The 20,586-nt window shown below is 55.7% G+C and overlaps 1 protein-coding gene across 1 annotated transcript in view; it reads left to right on the top strand.

Moving 5' to 3' along the window:
* CRISPLD2 (cysteine rich secretory protein LCCL domain containing 2) overlaps positions 1-20,586 on the top strand; it is a 62,347-nt gene that overhangs the window by 26,516 nt on the left and 15,245 nt on the right. Inside the window, exons 7-13 of the mRNA XM_059152606.1 lie at positions 4,190-4,345; positions 5,904-5,964; positions 8,475-8,541; positions 9,254-9,384; positions 11,157-11,200; positions 12,980-13,052; positions 15,299-15,374. Coding sequence (XP_059008589.1) covers positions 4,190-4,345; positions 5,904-5,964; positions 8,475-8,541; positions 9,254-9,384; positions 11,157-11,200; positions 12,980-13,052; positions 15,299-15,374 — 608 coding nt within the window. The remainder of the gene's footprint in view (positions 1-4,189; positions 4,346-5,903; positions 5,965-8,474; positions 8,542-9,253; positions 9,385-11,156; positions 11,201-12,979; positions 13,053-15,298; positions 15,375-20,586) is intronic.

The raw sequence follows: 20,586 nt of genomic DNA, 5'->3' as shown, positions 1-20,586 counted from the left end.
CGCCCGATTCGTCATGCGTGTTCACGGTTCCCTTCCCTCTGTGGCCCCGGCAGATCCGAGCGTCTGCCACAAGTCCTCACCCTTGTTTCTAGCTGGCCTCCCGGGACCTTTCCACGGTCCCCGCTGCTGTAAGTAACACATCCTGGGGCCTGAATGGTTGCTCACGTTTTGCAGTATTTTCTCCGGCTCTAGCCCTGGGGGGGCGGAAGTGGGTCCGAGGCGCTCCCCGAGTGTTTGTGTTTGGGACGTGTTGTCTGTGTGGCCGCGTCGGCTGCCGTGGGACAGCAGAGAGGGGTCTCCCCGGAAGCTTGGGCATGCAGGAGCGGGCGGTTCTCCACGCCAGGCTTTTCTTGACAGTCCAGTGGGCTCTGGGGTGCAGAGACAGGTGGGCTGGGGTATGGGGTCCCAGGCCCAGTTGGGGTGCAGGGGTCCTGTTGTCCCGGCCAGCTGGTCACCACTGGTTCTGCCCAACGTGAGCCCATGAGACGGGGAGGCTTTTTAGTAGCAGTGTCTCCTGCCGGCCCGCCCCGACTCTCTGTCTCCAAGCGGGGTGCCACATACTGGTCTTCAGCGAACCCCTCCACGAAAATCCCTGCTCTGGGTCCTGCACCCACGAAACACGGGTGCTAGAGCCCGGCGCGCTGGCTTCAGGAGGAGCACTCCTACCACATGCCAGCTGCAGGACGCTGGGTAGGCCGCCCCCTCTCTGGGAGCCTCAGTCTCCCTGCCTGGAAGTGGGGGTCATGGCAGGACAAGATCGTGGGTGGAGACTGGCCCTCGGGCCTGTCCGGGCCCTTCCCTGTGTCCCTGGCAGGCAGAGCCCGTGGCTGCCGTCCAGTCCCTCAGGAGGGGCGAGTCCCTTGTCAGGTCCTGAGCGCAAATTTGGGGAGCTTAGGAGAGGGAGGCCCGTGGAGGATTCTCCTCAGATCTCCTGCCGTTCGCAGGGTTGTTTTCAGGGTCTGTCAGCCCCTCCAGGAGGGCCTCCAGGCGCATAAGCCAGAGCTGCTGGGTCCAGGAGTCGTCTCCATGGTTCCCGGAGCTGTGTGCTCAGGCATACCGCGTGCCGCCTGGGGCTCAGTCTGCCCGTCTATAGCAGTGGCAGTAAGAGTCTGTCTGTAGAAGCTTTGCCGCGAGGATGCCCAGAGAAGGATGTGAGCGGCTAACACAAGAAACAAGAACCCTTTCTAAACACACTCGTTATCCGCTCCCAGAAGTGGGGGTGGGGAGGTATGACTGCACTTGTCACCTTGCTGGGGTCCTTCCTCACCTGGTGGGGACTGTAGGTCCTCTCCCCGCCTTGGGGGTGGGGGGCTCATCCGTGCTGTGTATCTGGCAGATACATTCTCCTCCTTGGAAACACAGACTTGGTGTCACACCTCCTCTAGGGAGCCTTCCCTGATTACACAGGCAGCGCACCTGCTTCCGTGCTCTCTCTACCCCCAGACTCTTTCTGGATGCCTGGTCACCTGTTGTTCCAACAGCCAGTAGGCTCTGAGGGCTCCGGGGTCACAGAGCAGATGTGTTCTGCCTGCGAGCGAATGCATATACAGCCCAGATGCCCAGAGGGTCATTTTCAAAGGACACATGCACACAAAGACACCTCAGATGCTGGGTTACCCACCCAATGAAGCCTTTATGCTTGTTTCTTTATTTTTGATGGAAAACTCCCAAGTCCCCTTGGCAGGAATCCCAGCTTTCTTAGCTAACCAGGCAGAAAGTCTCTGGTAAAGCCGGTTATCTGCATAAGCTACTTAATCAGCACCAATTGAGGGGCCCCGAAAGGCCTTGACCTATAATGGGGATGGGTCAGGGTTAAAGATGGACCATTTGAGAAGTTTCCGACTCTCCAGCCTGAAACTGTGAACCCGTGTGGCCATGAAGGGTGTGGGCTGTGCGGCCAGGCAGCTCGACACGTGGCTGTGTGAGCTTGGGCAGGTCTCTTAGCCTCTCTGAGCCTTGGTTTTCCTGTCTGTGAAATGGGTCTGATTGGGCCTCCCAGGGAGCGAGGCGCACAGGCCAAGGAAGCACCGAGCCGGTAGGGAGTCAGTGTGTGCCCCGTACCCATGAGCCCTGAGTTCTGTCACTACCTACAGAGCCAGGTAGGCGTCTGCAGGGGGCTGTAAGCAATGTTGTGGGGCCCGAGACCTCTGGTCCAGGATGGACCGTGCACACAGTGACCTTGTGGTGAACTCGGGCGTGGAATTTCCCCAGGCCCGCTCTGCTCTGCACAGGGCATCTTAATTGGGATGTGCTCAAACACAGGCCATCGTCTGGGTAAGCACTTCGCTTTTCATGTGTGCGTCTGAGGGCGAGGACTGTCTGCCCGTTTTCTTAAATAGTGACCCTCAAACGCTTTAGATGGCTCTGCCAAACTATATTCGGCCGAATAAAGCCGCGATTATGAGGTATAAAAATCCTAAAGGCCAGTGGAAGAAAACCCGGCTCATTCCGGAGATCACTCCGGCCGGCAGAGAAGGCAGAGCTGAATAGGCGCATTGACGGCGAGAGCAGACCCGAGACGGAACATGTGGGCCCAGCGGCGTTTGCAAACCCAGCGTCTTCCTAAAGATTTCGCCTATAGCTTTGGCCTCCAAGTGGTGATTTCAGAATTCTCTTGGTGAAGGTCTTCAAACTCAGCTGGGACTCTTTTCTTCTCTCTCTCTCTCTCTCTATTTTTTTCCTGAAAGAACCCAAAGAGAGAATTCCTTACGGCTTAGTTCATCCTTCATTCAGCAGATTTTATTCAGCAAAGCTGGCTGGGAGCCGGGTGTCTGGGGTTGGGGGGGACAAGGATGAAGCCGGCTGGCTCCTGGCCCCGGGGAGTTGGCAGCTGGTGGGAGGGGCAGGTGGTGGTGGCCTCGTAGCTGTCAACAGAGCTCTGATAAGGATGGCATCGGGCTCCGGACTGCCACCGCTTGACCCCCACCCGCTCTCCTCACCCAGGTGGCATGGCGGCTGCGCATGGCGTGGGGGTGGGGGGTGGGGACCAGCCCCTGGAACAGACGCAGCACATTCCGGCCTTGAGAAGCCCTGGAGAATTGGCCCTGGCTCTGGATGCTTGCTTTGCGTAGCCACAAAACACCTGGTCCCCCTTTGGAGCAGCGCGGTCACTGCTAAGGACAACCGGGAACGAGCTGCAGGTGTTCACGAGCCCTTGTCCCTGCTTGAATTTTAATCCAGTGCCACAGAGAGGCCTGGGAGGGGCTCCCAAGACGGGGATTTCCAGCTCTGGTCTTCAGACACCCTTGGGGGATGGGGGTGCACACTAAAGTGGGAGACCCGCACCCCCCACGAGGGTGCACACCACGGAGTCCTTGACAAGGCCACACGGGCAGATAAAAGCAGCCAGACTGTTCCATGCACTGGCGGGGCTTCATGGCTCGGTCCCTGATGGCCTGCAGGTGGGCTCTGACGAGCGCTTCCAGGTGTCTCTCAGGAGGAACCCGGGAAGACACGCGGATGCTCCCGAGAAATGGAATTTGGCTAATTAGCGTGCTAAAGCTGTGGGGCATGGTTGCGGGAGAGAGAACACCGGGCTGGGAGATGTCCGGGAGCCAGTGCAGAGACTCCGTTTCCATTTTGAACCGGAGCAGGGACTTTGGCCCGGTCCTACATGTCGGGCCACGAAGCTTCGGCGCAGAGAAAGGCGTCGGCTTGGTGAGCGAGGACTCGGGGGTGCGGAAGGGAGCAGGGCGGCCCTGTGGCCGGGGTGCATCGTGGTCCAAAGACACTGACGCGGGTCGCCCTGCACCACGGTGGGCGCAAGACTGCGGAGACCCCTCCCCCGGCACACCCCGGGGGCCAGAGGGTCCTCAGGGGAGACCGTGCCGGTTTGGGGTCGGCCTCCTGAAGCCGCCTCCTCGGGCAGGTGGTGGCGTGTGGGAGGAGGGGCAGGAAGCCGCTGCCATCACCCAGGTGCAGGCGCCTGGCTTGGCGCTTCGGGTTGGCCCGGCTGCTCTCGGCTCCGCGGCACATGCGGCCCGCGGAGACCCGGCTGCCTTGCCTCGGCATTAGGACCCCCCCAGGCCAGCCCTGCTCTGCAGCGTCACTGTCTCTCCGCCGCGGGCCGACCCTTTGCGACCGAGAACCTCCCGCTAGTCCAGCTGCCCTGTTGCTGTTTTCCCGGCAAAGTGCATTTTTGCTGAATCCCCCGCTTCGTGTTCTCTTTCTCGTCCTCTTTATTCTTAAGAAGAGACGTTGACGTCCAGCCCCAAGCTGGAAACCGACGAGATGAACGAAGTGGAGGTGGCCCCCGTTCCCGTTCCCGAGGACAAGCACGTCTGGGACCAGCCGAGGGTGGTCAGACCCACGAAGCCCAAGAAGGCGCCCGCCGTGAGCTACATGAGTGAGTGCGGCTCTGTCCTCTGTCCTCGGCCCCCGGGCTGCCTGTGCTGGGGCCGTGGTGGGGGCGGGGGGCGGCCAGAGAGGTCTCCGGGTCAGCAAACAGTGGGGCACAGCGGGGAAGTGTAGCAGCATTTTATTTATTTATTTATTTACTTACTTACTTTTAAAAATATTTTATTTATTTATTTGACACAGAGAGAGAGATCACAAGTAGGCAGAGAGGCAGGCAGAGAGAGAGGGGGAAGCAGGCTCCCTGCTGAGCAGAGAGCCTGATGTGGGGCTCGATCCCAGGACCCTGGGATCATGACCTGAGCTGAGGGCAGAGGCTGAGGTGCCCCTGCAGCAGCATTTTAAAAAATTGGTATTTTTAAGTCCTTTCCAAAGCAAGCATCGTGGGAGCGGGGCTTGGGTGGCATTTCCCCGGCCAGCATTTCCAAGTTAGACCTTCTCCTTTGAAAGGGGGCTTGGGCTCAAGCTGGGTTCCTACGGAGGTTCCAGCGGGACGGGCCTCCCCAGGCCGGCTCGCTGGTGACTGGACCCCCACTGGCCTCCGTGAGACTTGGTTTGCTCAGCCCTACAAGGGGAGCGATAAGGCCCACGTGGGGTTGCTCTGCGGATCATTTGCAGTAACGGGGGCCACCCCGTGTCGGCTCTGAGCCCATCAGCACAGCGCCTCCCACGGCTCCCCTCAAGGTTCCGGGAGACCCTCCGCTGAGAGAGATTGTCGCACTCAGCCCTCGTCGGGCTTTCCCCTGACCTGCCCGCACACTCACCTCACGGCTTCCTTCTTTCTGCCCTCCCCAGCCCCGGCTGGAGCCCAACGTTCCATGTCCCCGCTCCAGCCCCTTAATGGAAGGTTTGGGGCTCCCTAGGGACATTTCGCCCCCAGGCATGACACAGGCCTGGGCTGTCTACCTGGGGTTCTCCGTGTCCCCCTGAGCTGCCAACAGCATAAAATGGGAGCCCCCCCCACCCTGAGCAGGGGTGAGCTCATGCTTCTCTGAACACCCCCCATCCCGGGCTTTTTTGGCTGCTCTGTCCCTGCTCTGCCCGAGCAGTCTCTGTCCTCATGGGTGTGCCAGTGTCATGCTATCAAACTGTAACACTGTGCCCAGATCCTCATGTGTCCCTAGAAAATAAACAAGGAGAGCTTGACAGAGCTCGTCTTGGTTGGAGGAGGCTGTGAGGCCCACCCTTCCAGAACCGTCTGAGGCTTCAGGGCACTGGGTGTGGGCCAGGCCCCCTTCCAAGGTCACACTGACTTTCTCAGCGAATGCTCGCAGAAGCAGCACCCTTGACACTTGTCGCGGCTGGTCTCTGTGGAAACTGAACCTCAGACTGGGGAAGAAGGCCCCTGTCCAAGGTCACCCAGCTGCTCTGAAGGGCCGGGCCCGGGACTCGAGCCTCACAGCTGAAGTCTGCAGCCACGAGTGCTCCTGCTCGGGTTGTGACATGGGTTCCAGGATGTTCCAGAAAGTTCTCTGGAGTACGGGGTGGTATCTTTTACCTCAGACCAATGTCCTGTTGGTGTGACGTGCGTTCTGGTCCTTCTCTCCCAGCCCAGGTTGTCCGGTGTGACACGAAGATGAAGGACAAGTGCAAAGGGTCCACGTGCAACAGGTACGGTCCGGGCCGGGCCCCTCTGGCACTGACGCCCGCAGCCCTTCCTTCGAAGGGCCAGCCGTGGGGTGTGGGATGCATCATAGGTTAGACGGACCGTGATGTCTCTGAGGTCCCTCCGGCAGCCACCATTTAAGAAAATCTTGGCCCACGAAGATGACCTGTGTCTCTCGGCCCAGAGCAGGGCTCCTGACCTTGGCACTCGTGACGCTTAGGGCTGATGATTCTCTGTGGTGAGGCTGTCCTGTGGCCTCTAGGGAACGAGCAGCCTTCTGGCCTCAAGGATGCCAGGAGCACCCCCACCTCCAGCCGTGGTGACTACAGATGGTGCCAGAAATTGCGCACCATTCCCGGAGGGGTCCGATCACCTCCAGGAGACCTTGTGAGGTCGGGGCTCCACTCCAGCTGTGTATGTGAAGGGGGTTACACGGTGGCCCGGGGTGCCGTGCAGGGGATGTCAGGGCAGGGGCCATGGGAGGGCACATGTGAGCTGGTGGTGTTGGCCACTGACAGAGGTCGTGGGCCAGTGTGTTCCCCGGTCCTCAAATTAGGTCATCTCGCCAATGGACTCACTCAGCCTTGTCCATCCAGATGTTGGAGATTGGTGGCCAGGAAGGAAGGGTTTGGTTTTGGCAATGGGGCTGCTAGGCTGCTCTTTCTGGCAGCAAATGGCCGGCAGGTGCAGCAGCCTTGCAAGGAACCTCAGATTCACGGTTGGAAAACCACGTCCGTGGTCACGAGTGGGCTTTACCCCTCTTGCTCTGGCTTTTGGCAGCCGTTCCTTTAAGGCAAACCATGTTACTTAAAAGAGAAGGTGATGGCTCCTACTTCATGCTGTGGGGCTTTGGAATTTGGTTTGGCCCGAGGACGGCCCCCCCGCACCGCCCCCGCCACTGGACTTGGGCACGAGCGTCAGGAAGTAGACTTTGAGCAACCCGCGATGAGGTCGCTCCAGGACTCGTGCGTCCCCCGAGCAGCTGGCCGGCGTGTGCTGCAGAGAAAATCGGCCAGTCTGCTGGTGAGATGGGCAGCCTGTGGCACCGAGGGCTGGTGCCACCACCGTCCCCATGCATGGGGTCTGGGCATGTCTGCACAGCTCTGGGTGTCGGGAACACTCAGTGGTCCCTTTGCGCTGACTTTCTGGGCCACAAGCTCTTACGAGAGCATCACACCTGAGTAGTCAGTGGGAAGAATGAGAAGCTCGGAGAACACGCATAGAGAGCCTTGAGAAAGTTCCAGAGTCGGGGCTTGCTGGGACCCACCGCAAGCAGGGAGAGGGACTGTCCGAGGCCACCGACGGAGAACCATATAATTCAAGTACGTCCACCATCTGTCTCCTCAACGGCATCCCATCACCCGGTGCTTTGACAAAAATCACATCTGTTGGGCCCTTTCCCCCCTGGACTTTAAAAGGTGTTCTTGTTTAGAGGAAGTAATTCAGGAAAACAGCAGCACCGGCAGCGTCTAAAGAAAAAAAAAAAAAAAAAAAAACCAGTGTCACAGCATCTCCTTGATCTATAGCAATTAGGTGTAGTCCCTTCCTGTGCGTTCTCTGGGCCCTGGGGAGGTTCCCGCCGCTGACGCTGAAGCTTGTGAGCTACCGTTTTCACTTAAGGTTTTCCCAAGTCACGTACGTTTCAAAGACTTCATTGCTCGGGGAACGCATCAGACTCCACCATACGGCCGTGCAAACACGGGCTTGGCCGTCCCTTGGGCGGTGCTGGTTTCATTTCTAGTTTTTCATGATGCCAGACACTTGGAACAACATGGGGTCCGAGTTTCCGACCTCTGGCTCGGGTTTATATGCCTACCAGGAAAGTTCGAGAATGGGAGAAAGTGAATTTTTAAGTCTTTCTGGAAAGATTGATGTAGGCATTTCAGGAGAATCCTCACTGGATTTTATTCTTTTTTTTTTTTTTTTTTTTTTAAAGATTTTATTTATTTATTTGACAGAGAGAGACCACAAGTAGGCAGAGAGGCAGGCAGAGAGAGAGAGAGGAGGAAGCAGGCTCCCTGCTGAGCAGAAAGCCCGATGCGGGACTCGATCCCAGGACCCTGAGATCATGACCTGAGCCCAAGGCAGCGGCTTAACCCACTGAGCCACCCAGGCGCCCTGGATTTTATTCTATAAAAAAAACCCACCCTTGGGGTTCGACCCCTGGAAGGAGGCATGTCCTCTTCAGCTGTACCTTCTTCGATGATGGTGTTCGAGAACGTACGTGTGCGCCTTCAAAACCACTTGTCTTCTGTGAATTGTCCTTGAGTTTGCACCTCTGCCTTCACCGCGAGTCCTAAACACGGGAGAGGAAGGCCTGGTAGAGCCCGGAATGGTGCTGGCGTGACCTCCAGCCTGGGGAAATCGCGACTCGCCTGGGCACAGCGGGTTTCGTGTCCCTGGAGCTCCTCTCTGAGGTCAGAGTCGAGCTTTTGAAGGAGACGCACCCGGGTAGATTCCTGGTGAGAGCCCCGCAACACGTTCACCTCTGAAAATCTGCTTTCTTCTGCATCAGGTACCAGTGCCCCGCGGGCTGTCTGAACAACCAGGCCAAGGTCTTCGGAACTCTCTTCTTCGAAAGCGTAAGTGCCCGTGCGGGCGGCCGTCGTGCGTTTGGAAGGGAGGCGGGTGGTTCTCACACGACAGGATTTCCTTCCCCTCCCTCTGTCCAAGAGCTGACCCGCGCCTGTCTCTGGGCGCGCAGACTCGTAAAGCCACTTTTGGGGAATGGGGGCTCCCCCTCGGAAGGGGAGTCTCCATCCTAGACCGGGCGTTAACATGCTCCACTGGATGGGGAGAAAGGGCTGTTTGTTGCCGCTCTCCGTTTGTAAAGCCCCTCGGATGAGTGTTCTGAGATAAGCAGCCCCAGGAACAAAGCCGTGTTCTAGAGAAAGGTGAGTCAGACATGGGGTGAGCTTTGGCCAGACATTTCGGCTTTTCTGTGGGTTGAGGACAAACACCCTGGACATTTCTTCTTCTTCTTCTTCTTTTCTTTCTTTCTTTCTTTTTTTTTTTTTTTTTTAGATTTTATCTATTTATTTGACACAGAGAGAGAGATCACAAGTAGGCAGAGAGGCAGGCAGAGAGTGGTGGGGGTGGGGGGAAGCTGGCTCCCTGCTGAGCAGAGAGCCGGACGCGGGGCTCCATCCCAGGACCCCGAGATCGTGACCTGAGCCAAAGGCAGAGGCTTTAACCCACTGAGCCACCCGGGCGCCCCCACCCTGGGCATTTCTAAAGAAGCCCGGACAAAGGTGAATTCAGACGTACTTACGGTGCCCCTGTCCCTGCCCCCAGTCGTCCAGCATATGCCGGGCCGCCATTCACTACGGAATCCTGGACGCCAGCGGGGGCCTGGTGGACGTCACCAGGAACGGGAAGGTCCCCTTCTTCGTGCGGTCTGCGAGGAATGGCGTGGAGTCTCTGAGGTAACTATGATAAGGATTCCTTCTTCCTGGTCATGAAGATATCGTCGAAATCTCAAGAAGCACCCGACAATCTAAAGAAGCAGGGAAAAACAAAACAAAACAAAACACAACAAACCTATGAAGACTTAACTCCGTAGCTCAAACTGCCCCCCCCACAGGCGATTTGCCATCTTTCCCCTGCGTGGGTTTTCCTGTGTTTCCTCTGGGCTGAGTTTTGACCCTCTCTTTGCTTCCCATCCTTGAGTTTACAGGTTGATTCTTGAATAGCATTTTTTTTCTTTCTGGAGAATGAGGCTTTCCATTTTTAAAATAGATTGACTTATTTTTTTCTTGGTGGAAGATACTGTTTTACGGCTAGGTCTGCAGATGGACGCTGGGCAGGCGGCCCTCCCCATCCTGACTCTTGCGATGGGGCAGGCCACATCGTGTTCTTTCTGTACAGTCAGAGCCATAAAGGAACTGGGGAACACAGAGCCCGGCAGTGGGCTCTGCCCCCTCTCCCCATCTTGGTCCAGTTTCTTCATCCCTTCTGGGTGGCAGCACCTTGCTTGTGAAAGAGGGCCCTAGTGGGACCCTGACCTCCATCTTGTGTCCAGAGCTACAGCCAGTCAATTTTTAACATGATGTGACTCCTCTGCCACCGTTGCGAGGAAAGATCTATTGCCCAGAGCCCTGAGAATGCTCTGTCACCCCATGCCCGGGGCCCCTTCCCTATCCAAGACCTAGAGCCCAGCCCAGCCTAGCGGGGACATTGGGACCCTGCCTCAGCCCCCGACAGCGCCCGGCCACGGTGCATCACCTCAAGAGAGCTTTCCTGTGTCAGTGCCTATCCCAAGGTCTGTAGCTAGGACCATGGGGACCAGAGCCCCTGTGTGTGTGTTCCAGGGAGCTCTGCTCAGGACATTTCAGAAAGCACATGAGTCATTCCCCTTTGAAAGGCCTGCTTCTTCAAGAGGTCTTGCAAAATTCTCTCTTCATTTTAGCTAGGGACTCCGGGGTTGTGTAAACACAAGCACGGAAGTTTAACCGGAAGCAAAGAACATGTTCTCGGAGGCTGAGTGACCTAACGCCAGCCACGTCAGGCTCAGCACAGGCACCACGAGGGTCTGGGCCCCGCGCGGCCTGGCATGCTTGTCCCAGAGCCGCTTCTGGGCCCTCCTGGGGGCCAACCTTGCATCTGGAGCAGGGTTCTTTGTGTTTTAGGGAGTCTGCAAACATCGACACAAACATCAGAGCTTTGTTTTCTTTAACTTCTGATTGAAGTGTATTTCCTGCCGGTATGAATGGCAGCCCCAAACCAGAGCAGCGTTAGCGGGGCCAGCGACCCTCTCACTGGGAGAAATCCTGTTGCGGGGGGCAGGGGGGAGTCTGAAAAGCCGGTCTCTGCCATGATTACCCTAAAAGGATAGTGGTTAGAAGACTGTGTTCACAAGGAAGTTCGGCTATCACTCAGACGCAAAGCCGCCTTAATCCTTGGATAACAAAAAACATCACTAATAACTGACTCCCTGTTAATCTTTTAAATGTATCATATGCCTTTTAAAGTCCTTATCCTGAGAAGAGGTCCGTAGGCTTCACCAGCCTGTCAGAGGGGTTTCTCGGCACAGAGAAGGTTAACAAGTCCTATTCTAGGATGTTCTAAGGGCTTTTGGGCTGGTAGGAATCTAAAAAGATAGGAAGATTAAAAAGTCGAGGCTGAAAAGAAACGCAGGAGCCATCTTGCTCTTTTAGGAATGAGTCTGTTTGCATTGAGCGCATGTATTCTTTTCCAGCAAATACAAGCCTTCCAGCTCCTTCGTGGTGTCAAAAGTCAAAGGTAAGCTGGCCAGTCTTTTTCTGTGTGACTGACCATCATCCACAGGTCATCTTGAGTTTCCCTGGAGGTTTTCATTCTCCTTAGCTTTTGATTAAATGCATTTGATGCCTGCTAACACTGCTGTTCTCAGCATGTAAAGGCTTTTTCCTGATGAGGTCAGTTCTTTAACCACTTTCTAACCATATCTGAACGTGGCACTGGCCTTCAGTTGCCAAACCAGAAACAGGACTGGGGCTCTCAGCTGAGCGTCACAGAAATTCTAATGCCTGGGTCCAGAGCGCCTGAAGGAAGCGTCCGTTTCTACTGGTGGACAGTAGCAGCGGGAGCCCGTGAGGAGGGTGCCGAGGCCCCACGCTGGGCTCATCAGAAAACGGGGGTTGAGAGACAGTAACGTCTGCACGAACGCCGAAGGCAAGCAGGACGAAGCTCGTGGCACGCACTTGCCCTCTCCGGCCTCCCTTTTCTTTCGCCTGTGTTTCCTATTGCCCAGGGCACGTCCCCGCGGCAGGGTGGGTCGCATCCGTGGGACGGCATACCGTAGGCACAGGGGAGCCGTGAACTCGAACTGCCCAGCCCGGGCACTTGGCGGGAACGGTCCCAGGCAAGCGGAGATGCTTCCTCAGGAAACTGGCCCGCCGACCCTTCCTTTCCTTTGGGAAAGCGGTTCTTGCTGTCATAGGCCCTGGATGCAGGAATATCTGGTTATAAAAACATGTAGCAGCTTTTTTTCCATTTTACAAAAGTAATGCCTATTTATTCCAGATAACTTAAAAATACAAAGAAGCATTGAAAAAAAAAGGGGGGGGGATTTGGCCCCGTTTCTGCCACTCAGAGATAACTTTGTGAGCATTTTGGTGGACACCTTTATGGTTTATTTTCCCGGTGATTAACAGTATTTGCACTGGTAATGCATTGATACGCTTTCAAGAATTGAAAGAGAATTAAATAATGATGTATTATTCTGTGCCTTTTAGTGGTGTTCTCAACCTAATTTTAATGACCTCCCCTGCCTTCCGTTGTACAGCGTCCCGTGGGGTACAGAACAAGTCCCCACGGGCTACCTAGACCTCCGGCCCGTCCAGATGATAGGCTGGACCAGGGGTTGGCGGAAACGACCACCCTCAGGGCCAAATCCTTCCTGCCGTCTGTCTTTGCAAATAAAGTTTTATTGGCACATAGTCACTCCCATTCATTTACACGTGTGCTATGGCTGGTTTGTACTACGGTAGCAGAGTCGAGTGGTGGCCATGTAGTCCATATGGCAGCCAAGCCAGGAGTATTTAGCCTCTGGCCCTTTGGGAAAGGTTTGCCACACCTGGGGCTAGCTGAGGGCATGTGCTCAGAGACCACAGGCAGCCTGTGTTAGAGCCACTTTCTTACCTCCGTTGTTAAAAACAAGTGACCTTGAAGAGGAGCTCTAGGCCTGGAATCAGAAACCCAGCTTCCCACCACATCCCGTGCAGACCCAGGGTAGCCTCTGGGCCTCTGCTTCCTCCTCTGGGTAGTGAGAATAGTACTTGACATGAGGACCAAGGAAGGGGGCACTGAGAGGTATCGTTGGTCCCGGGGAGCTGTGCACACACTCGGGCCGTGGGGCGTCTCACCCGTTGAGGGGCCCGAGGTGAGGTGCCTGCGGTGCTAGGCTTCTCATCCTGCCTCCGTGTGAGGGCCCCAGGAGCCCCTAGGACCTGGGGGCCAGCAGGCCATCTCACAGGCTGGAGGCCTGAGACCCAGGCTTGCCAATGACCTGACCGATTCCCTCGGTGTTCCTCTCCCCAGTGCAGGACGTGGACTGTTACAGCACCGTCGCTCAGCTCTGCCCGTTCGAGAAGGTGGGGACCCACTGCCCCAGGTAAGGCTCACTGGCCTCTGGTTTTGCAAACACAAGGGCTGAGGGAAAGAGGCCCAGGGCTAGGTTGGGGTATCATCTCATGCAGCGAAGCATAACCGAGTTCTAGGCGTGGCCCTGAGTTCTAGGCGTGGCCCTTTGGTGCCGACGCCCGGGAAACCGACTGCTTTCTGCTCAGGGTTCTAGACCCGCTGGACCTCTCCCAGAGACCTCTGGTTCTCCACCCTGGCTGCGGGGTGAGGGGCAGGTGGGGGTGGAGTTGCCTGAGGGACGTCAACAGAACAGAGTTCCCAGGCCCCTGCCCAGACCACTGAGATCTGAGTCTCGGAGCGGCCCGGCGGGGAATCACCGTACTAAAAGCTTCGTGAGGTCTCTTGTCCCCTTCATCCGCCCCTTGGTTCTTGGGCTTCATCTCTGACATTTTCTCTGGGTCACTTGAGAATCGGCTCATTAGAGCCCAACTTTTCTGAGGTGCAACTTGCACACGACAAAACCCACCCACTGTGACTGTACAATCCGACGCGTCTCGACAGACGTCCCGGTCATGCTGCCACCACCGCGGCCGAGTGCCCAGCCTGCGAGAAAGTCGCCTCGAGTGACCCCTCTCCTTCCACCTCTGCCCCCATGTCCCTGCCAACCACTGGTCTACGTTCTGTCACTATAATTTTGCCTTTCCCGGCATTTCGCCTAAACAGAGCCGTCCTAGTCTGGAGCCTTTCGTGTCCGGCTTCTTTCCCTCTGCATAATGCTTTTGAGTTTCTTCTGTGCCACAAGCACATTGGTGGTCTCTCCTGTCGCCGTGCGGGGTTCTAGTCTGTGCCTGGACCACAGTTTGTCTAAAGAGTAGATTTTAAACACGTCCATCCCCCACCACCACCACCAAACTGTACTGGCTGATTTTTGGAGGGTGATGCAACCGGAAATAAAGTAACATTTGGTAACATCTGCTTCTGACGTACCTCATGGGTCCTCTCGGAGCTGTGACCCCTTCTCGGGGGGCCTTGAGGCCTATGGATTTTCTTACAGACTGACCTTAAACTAACCTGTGGACACCCCCAAGGTGTGAGCAGGGAAGAGCCCCAGGAGGGTCTGGTGAGGGAGGAGACACTGAACGGGGCCCCCAGGTCCCCCCCTCTGTGGCCCACGTTCCCCGTGGGGCTTTCTCACGGGCTCCCAGGGCCACGGCCATCACCACGCTGACCCCCTGTGAATGTTCCACTAAGGAGGACAACCTTTTACTGAATATTAAATCATGAACCTAAATCTGAAGCAGAAGCAGAAGGAAGTTACTTCAGAAAACACAAATGAACACCAACCAAGAGCTTGACACAGTGCACGTCCGGAAGAGACAGTTTCTGACCTGCCGTTCTAGAAACCGTAGGCAAGAATTTTCTCGCCCAAATTCTTTTTTCTTCTTGAGCATCTCGCAGGCACAGCCTTCTCCTCTCCGCCCGCCCTTGTCCCCTCCCCCACGCCTCCAGACTGTTTTGGCTTCTCACTGCCTTTGCCTGGGCTCCCTTTCCTGCCAGAATCCCGTCTCTCTCGGGGCCAGATGGTTTCCGGCCGCCATCTTGGCTCCAGCCCCATGGCGTACTGTTCCAGATAAAGGCAAAAAAACCTTTTCTTAAATAAAGCTCATGCTTTTCCCCCCCCCCGGTTTGGGTACCTCCCGCCGCCGAGGACCCACCCATTTCCAGCGTGAGGCGCTCTCCTCATCCTCTCTGCCTACAGCAGGAAGTGGTGACCGACCCAGTGGTGATCTGACCCCTTCGGCCGCAGGTTATCAGTGCCCCTCCCTGGGACAGTCTGACTCACTGAGGTGAGGGCCCTCCACCCTTTCCTCCCTCACACAGGAAAGTGGCCTTTGACAAAGTCGATTGATTATAATCTCCCTAGTGCGCCCATGATATGAACCCGCTGACGCCCGAGAAGGGGAGGTACCATCTCTCGCAATCCCGCATTCCGACTCTCTGATGCATTTATCCTCTTTTGCCGTGTTATTTCTGCGTGTCTCTTTTGTGCGGAGTTGGAAAATTCTATATGCGTTGTTTACGAAGAGGGAAAATATCTTTACCACTGCTGGGGGGGGGAAGAGATGTTATTTTTCTTAGAGAGTTGACTGTGTGATAGTTTCCTTTCCCGGGTAAGCCGCTCGATCTTGAAATCCAAATGGGGAAGGCCAGCTGCTTCTTAAGAACTTTTGTCTTCTGCCGATCAGAGCCGTCACACGCATGTTTCTGGTTTTCCAGGGTGCGGTGTCCAGCACACTGCAAAGACGAGCCGTCCTACTGGGCTCCTGTGTTTGGAACTAACATCTATGCAGACGTGAGTACGCCAACATTTTCAGTGGCCTCCTCTCCACGCATGCTCAGACCTCAGAAACGATGTTCTAAGGTCTGGATACCAGAAACCCAAGATCTCATTCCTGTGCTTTGAGCGAAATGGAGATCACTTCTTTCTGCAACCCCGGCTCTGGCTGCCCCGCATGGGGGCGTCTTGGTACCTCCACTGGTGTGTGTGTGTGGTCGCAGATGCCTGGGGACCTCATCGTGTCCGAATGCTTTCATGGTTCGGTAAATTGAATTGTGCCTTCCCATTCATGTGCGTTTTTAATGTGAAGGCTCTCAGGTATCACGTATTTAAACCCTTCATTTCTCCAGCTAACTCAATCATCCTTCCAGCTCTCCTGATGCATTTCTAGAACTGGTCCACTGTAGTCACAGCGTGTCCCCACTTAGCTAAAAGCACACAGAAGGAAATATAAATCCCACTACTCGACAGCTTGTTCATAACCACTCTTAGCACACTGCAGTCTGTTCTTCCACATTTCCTTGCTAACTTTAGTAAGGACGTTTTAGCCTGATTGTTCTGAGTGAATCGTCCAGAATGAGTCTGTTCCCTCCAGTTGCCTGGGGTTAAGACACACGGTGTCCCAAAGGATGGGAATGTGGCCCCAGCCCTGTCCACCAGGCTGTGTGATCCTCTCGCCAAGTTGCGTACCTCTCTGTAGAATGAGCCAGCTGGGATTTTCTAGTCCAAGGAATCTTTGAGACCTAGCATTTCCTGATTAGATCAGCATCACCCTTCCCCCCCGCCAACATTTTTACTCAGCTTTTTTCCGTCTTCATCTTAATTGTTCTCTCCCACACACCACCACCATCTTTGCCTCCGTCTGCTTCGTGGGTTCCAGATTCCTGTAAATCTGAGGTCACTAAGTCAAAGCAGTCTTCATGGCTAACCTTTTTCTTACCCATCTTTCTCCTTTCCTCTTTGAGTCTTTTTCTTCTCAGGAGCCATTCAGCCACAATTGAGTTTTAAAAGCTTAATGGAGTAAAATATTGTGTATCAATTGTGAAAAGAAATGTTTGAGCCAAGCTTTGATTTTAAAACACCTTAAGAATAAAGAGATAGGCCAAGTGATTCTAGCCAAATACAGAGAAACAATTAACCAGCATTGGCAATATTCCTGTCTGATAAAGTGGAATTTAAGGTTAAATGTACTGAATGGGACAACACAATTCTTGTGGAATGACGCGAAAGGTGCAGTTTGTGAAGGTCTGAGATCAAATCTGTATGCACCGAACAACATGGCAGCTAAACATATAAAGTTTTTTTATGCAAAGAGGACTTGATGAAAATTAGTAATAATGTAAAAATTTTACTATTTTTGGGTTCTGTAAGAACACCATTTCTAGGTATTGTTGTTCCCCCCCGTTCTGCCTTGCAGGAATGTACCTGCACTCATAATTACACTGATGGGAACAGGCATGGGAATAGAGACCTGTATGTGGTCTTGAACTTGTTCTCCAGGGTTTCGAGCTCTTGGAACCACAGTGCGCAGCCCAGGGCTTGGCACATAATAACTGTTCAGTTAATGTCTGTTGAAGGAGTAAATCAATGAAGATACTACATTAGTTGATGTTTAAATATTGAGCTCTTCCAAAAATAAGGAAGGGAGAAAGAAAGAGAAGAAGAGAGGGGAGACCGGGCGGGGAGAGGGGTGGAGTAGGGAGAGAGGGAAGGCCGTTCCGTCCATCTCCAGGGTTCTTTTCTGGGCTCGGTTTCTAGGTCACTCTGTATTCTGGGAAATGATGATGCCTTTTGGAAAATGTCTGTTTAGCTAAGAGATTTATTTTGGGAGAGTTGTCTCCAAATCTTCGAAGGGCCCAGTGGTGCCGCCTTCCTGCCTGCTCACGTTATCTGCCAGTCTCCTCCCTTCGTGGTGCGCTGCAGGCAGGAGAAGCAGCAGGACGTAGCCCAGAGAGCAAGGTCTGGGTCACAAGATGCGAGTTCAGACCCGATTGTGAGATCGCGGGTGAGCCTTTCTCCTGCTCGGAGCCTCAGGTTTTCTCATCTGTCTTTCCTGACTCCCTCAGCGGCTGGAGAAGTTCTCACCCTTGGGCCCACACCAGAATCCCCCAGAGGGCTCATTCTGACAGATTTCTGGGCCCCACCCCAGCCTGTCTGACTCCGTGAGTCTGGAGAAGAGCCAGAGAATCTCCTTTGGTGACGAGTTCCCAGATGACGCTGATGCCGCTGTTCCGGGACGACAGTCCCTGGAGCATTCTTGGTGACGGTGACAGTGATGATCACGGTGGTGCCACTTGCCTTATCAACTAACATCTCCTGACGGCTGCCGGCAGCAAGCCTGCGTTCAAGCCCTGAGCTCTCTTCCAGAGAGTTCTCTCCGGCCCTCACAGTCCCATGAGGAATGGTGGACAGCGTGCTGGCTCTGGGGGGTGGTGGGGGGCAGTCCTGACTCTGCTGTTTGCCGGCTGAGGGATTTGGGGCAAATCCCTGAACCCCCCTGAACCTTGTTCCACTCGTCTGCTAAGAGAGGATAATAACACCCAGCTCGCAGGGTTGTTGAGAGATTTCTCTGTCACTGCACAGGAAGCTCCGACAGCAGGGCCTGCCTTGGCGAATGCTTGAAAGTGTTACCTGTGATGATGACCCACCATTTGTACTAAGAAAATAAGGGCTCTTGGGGCCAAAACATGTCATTCAAGGCCACTCGGCAGACAAGTGGTGGAGGCAGAGGCAGGACGAGCTCCGGCCTCTCTGAGACCCGATTTCTGCGGGTGGCAGCTGTTTATTTGCGTCACTCGAGGCCTAGGAAGAGAAAGCGGACGCCTGCACGTTTAGGAAGCTTCGTGAGAGGGGACACGATGAAGGAAGGGTGAGAAAGGGGAAGACGGGTTGCCCAACGCTGCGGGTGCTTGGAGAGGTGTGTGTTGATCGCGGCCGAGAGCCGCGCCTCTCTCGTGAGAAACATCTACCGCCCACGCGAGAGTCTCACACTCAAGGCTGCAGCTTGATGTTATCACGGAAGACTTGGATACCGCGGGCGTCCAGAAATCCTCCCGGGGACAGGAGGCAAAGGACTGTCACAGGATGCAAAACCAGACCGCGGCTCCTCCGGGCAGCGTTTCTGCGGGCGGTGGGCTCGGGTCCCCCCTTACCCACCGGCTGCTGCGGTCGAAGCAGTCCCGGACCTCACGCCCAAGGACTGGGTCAGCGGAGTGAGCAGTGTCCAGAGAGATGGAGGAAATGCCTGCCGGCGAGAAGAGCGCGCGTTCGTGCCGGCACAGCTCACCCCCCGCCAACCCAGCGTTTAGAGGAATCCTGAAGTCTTCGTCTCTGAGATGGTCGTCCGTGCACTGCTTCCGAATCTTTGGGAGACACAAACCCTTTGAAGGGCTGGAAACTTGCAGATCCTTTTTCCAGGGGGATGATTAAAAAGGCTTCCTCGTGTGGACGAGGTAACCCGCTGTCCCTGCTTCTCCGGGGTCTCCCACGTTCAGTGCTGACACCAAGGAAGTGCTTGCTGATGTGCCACTCGGGTCTCCCAGGTCCTCCAGAGCCCACTCGGCTAAGGAGCCCTGCCCTTGTCCGTGTATCAGAGAAGAAAGGATGTGTCGGCCCAGAGTCTCATGTGGCCTTCGGTGACTCTGACAGCTCAGTCCCAGAGAGCGGGCACTCGGTCTCTCAAGCCCTTGGTGTGGGAGCTCCCCGGGGCTCTCGCTCTGCCCGGCCCGCGGCACAGTGCACTTCCCAGGGACCCCTCAGGGCGGCTTCGGGTGCCGAAAAGCGATTTTTCTTCTGATGCAAAACCAGCGGCTTCTCTGGCAGGACCGAGTTTTGAAGGAAGGGGTCAGGAGCCCACGGCCTGGCGGGGCGTCCCTAAGAGGGACTGCCCCAGACTCCCAACGTGTGAGATTCCAGATCTGTGTGAGATTTCAAATAGGGATTTTCAAGGAACCCACCTGAATCTGTTCACTCCCGTCTTGGTGTTAAGAACCTGCTTGATGGGTTCCTTGCCCCATTCAAAGGGCAGCTCGGGGTACCTACCCTGTTCTACGTTCTGGGTCTGCAGACCAGACCGCGCCTGAAGCCCCATGTAAGCAGGATCCTACAGGATTCCTCTTTCCCAGCCCACTCTCGTCACGAAGGAGGTTCTGGATGGGTTAGCCAATGGTTGGGACCCCCCATGTACTGTGCAAACAGGTGGCCTTGAGGACAATCAAGGCCAGACGCACACATGCCCCCTCCCCCGCTGAGTGACCCCCGCCAGGCGGTGTTCACAAACTTGGGTCCCGGTCCACCGTGGCCTCGCCTCCATTCCCTGCACAAAGCACCGCCCCCCTCTCCCTGCTCGACACACACGGAGTCTGCAGGCTAAGCCAGTGAGGGCCGCGGCCACGGGTCACCAGGTCACTAGGTCTGGCCTGTCGACGTCATTCTGACTCCATCTCTAAGTTGGCAGCTTGCTGAGCTAGAATAAGCTGCTGCCTTGGTCAGCTTGACGCACCCCGTTACCAGAGTCTCGGGGGCCGTTCCCCTGGTGACTCTGTTTCCTGAGTATCTGGAAGTCCTCACTTAAGGGACCTAATGGATGTCCCGTCAGAAGCGGTATGTGTTTCTTAGGGCTGCCATGATACATGAGCACAGACTTAGTAACTTGGTGGCCTTCCTCTCACAGTCTGGAGGTCCGAAGCCCAGCACAGGCCTCCCCAGGTACAGGTCAGGCTGTCGGCAGAGTTCTACTCCTTCTGGAGCCCCCCTCTCAGGGGCACCTGTTTTCGTGCCTTTCTCACTTTCCAAAAGCTGCCCACAGCCCCTGCCCCCCCATCCGCAAAGCCAGCCCTGCGGCATCTTCAGCTCTGTCTCCCATCTCTGCCCCGCTGGCCTCCCTCTTAGAAGGACGCTGGGGATGACTCTGGGCTCCTCTCCTCCTCAAAGTCCTTACCTCCGTCCCAAGTGCGGCGTCCTTTGGCCACGGGCGCTCACGTGGTCACAGGCTCAGAGACAGCCATGCGGACTCTCCGGAGGCCGTGCCTCTGGGGGCCTCGGATGCACAGACTTTCCCTCAGCTGGACCTCAGCGGGAATCTCGGCTAAGCCACTGTCTGTGCTGCCCCAGCCAAGTTCTTGGTTCTCACCAAACCCACGCGCTCTGGCCCGTGGAGTGGGAACGGCGGGACAACCTGTCCCGCTGGAAGATGAAGTGAGATCCCAGGCCCAAAGCGGTCCGCCTG

Source organism: Mustela lutreola, chromosome 16 (assembly GCF_030435805.1).
Source record: "Mustela lutreola isolate mMusLut2 chromosome 16, mMusLut2.pri, whole genome shotgun sequence".
In the NCBI taxonomy this organism is placed as follows: domain Eukaryota; kingdom Metazoa; phylum Chordata; class Mammalia; order Carnivora; family Mustelidae; genus Mustela; species Mustela lutreola.
The sequence above is the reverse complement of the archived record's forward strand: the minus strand, read 5'-3'. Positions and strand labels throughout refer to the sequence as shown.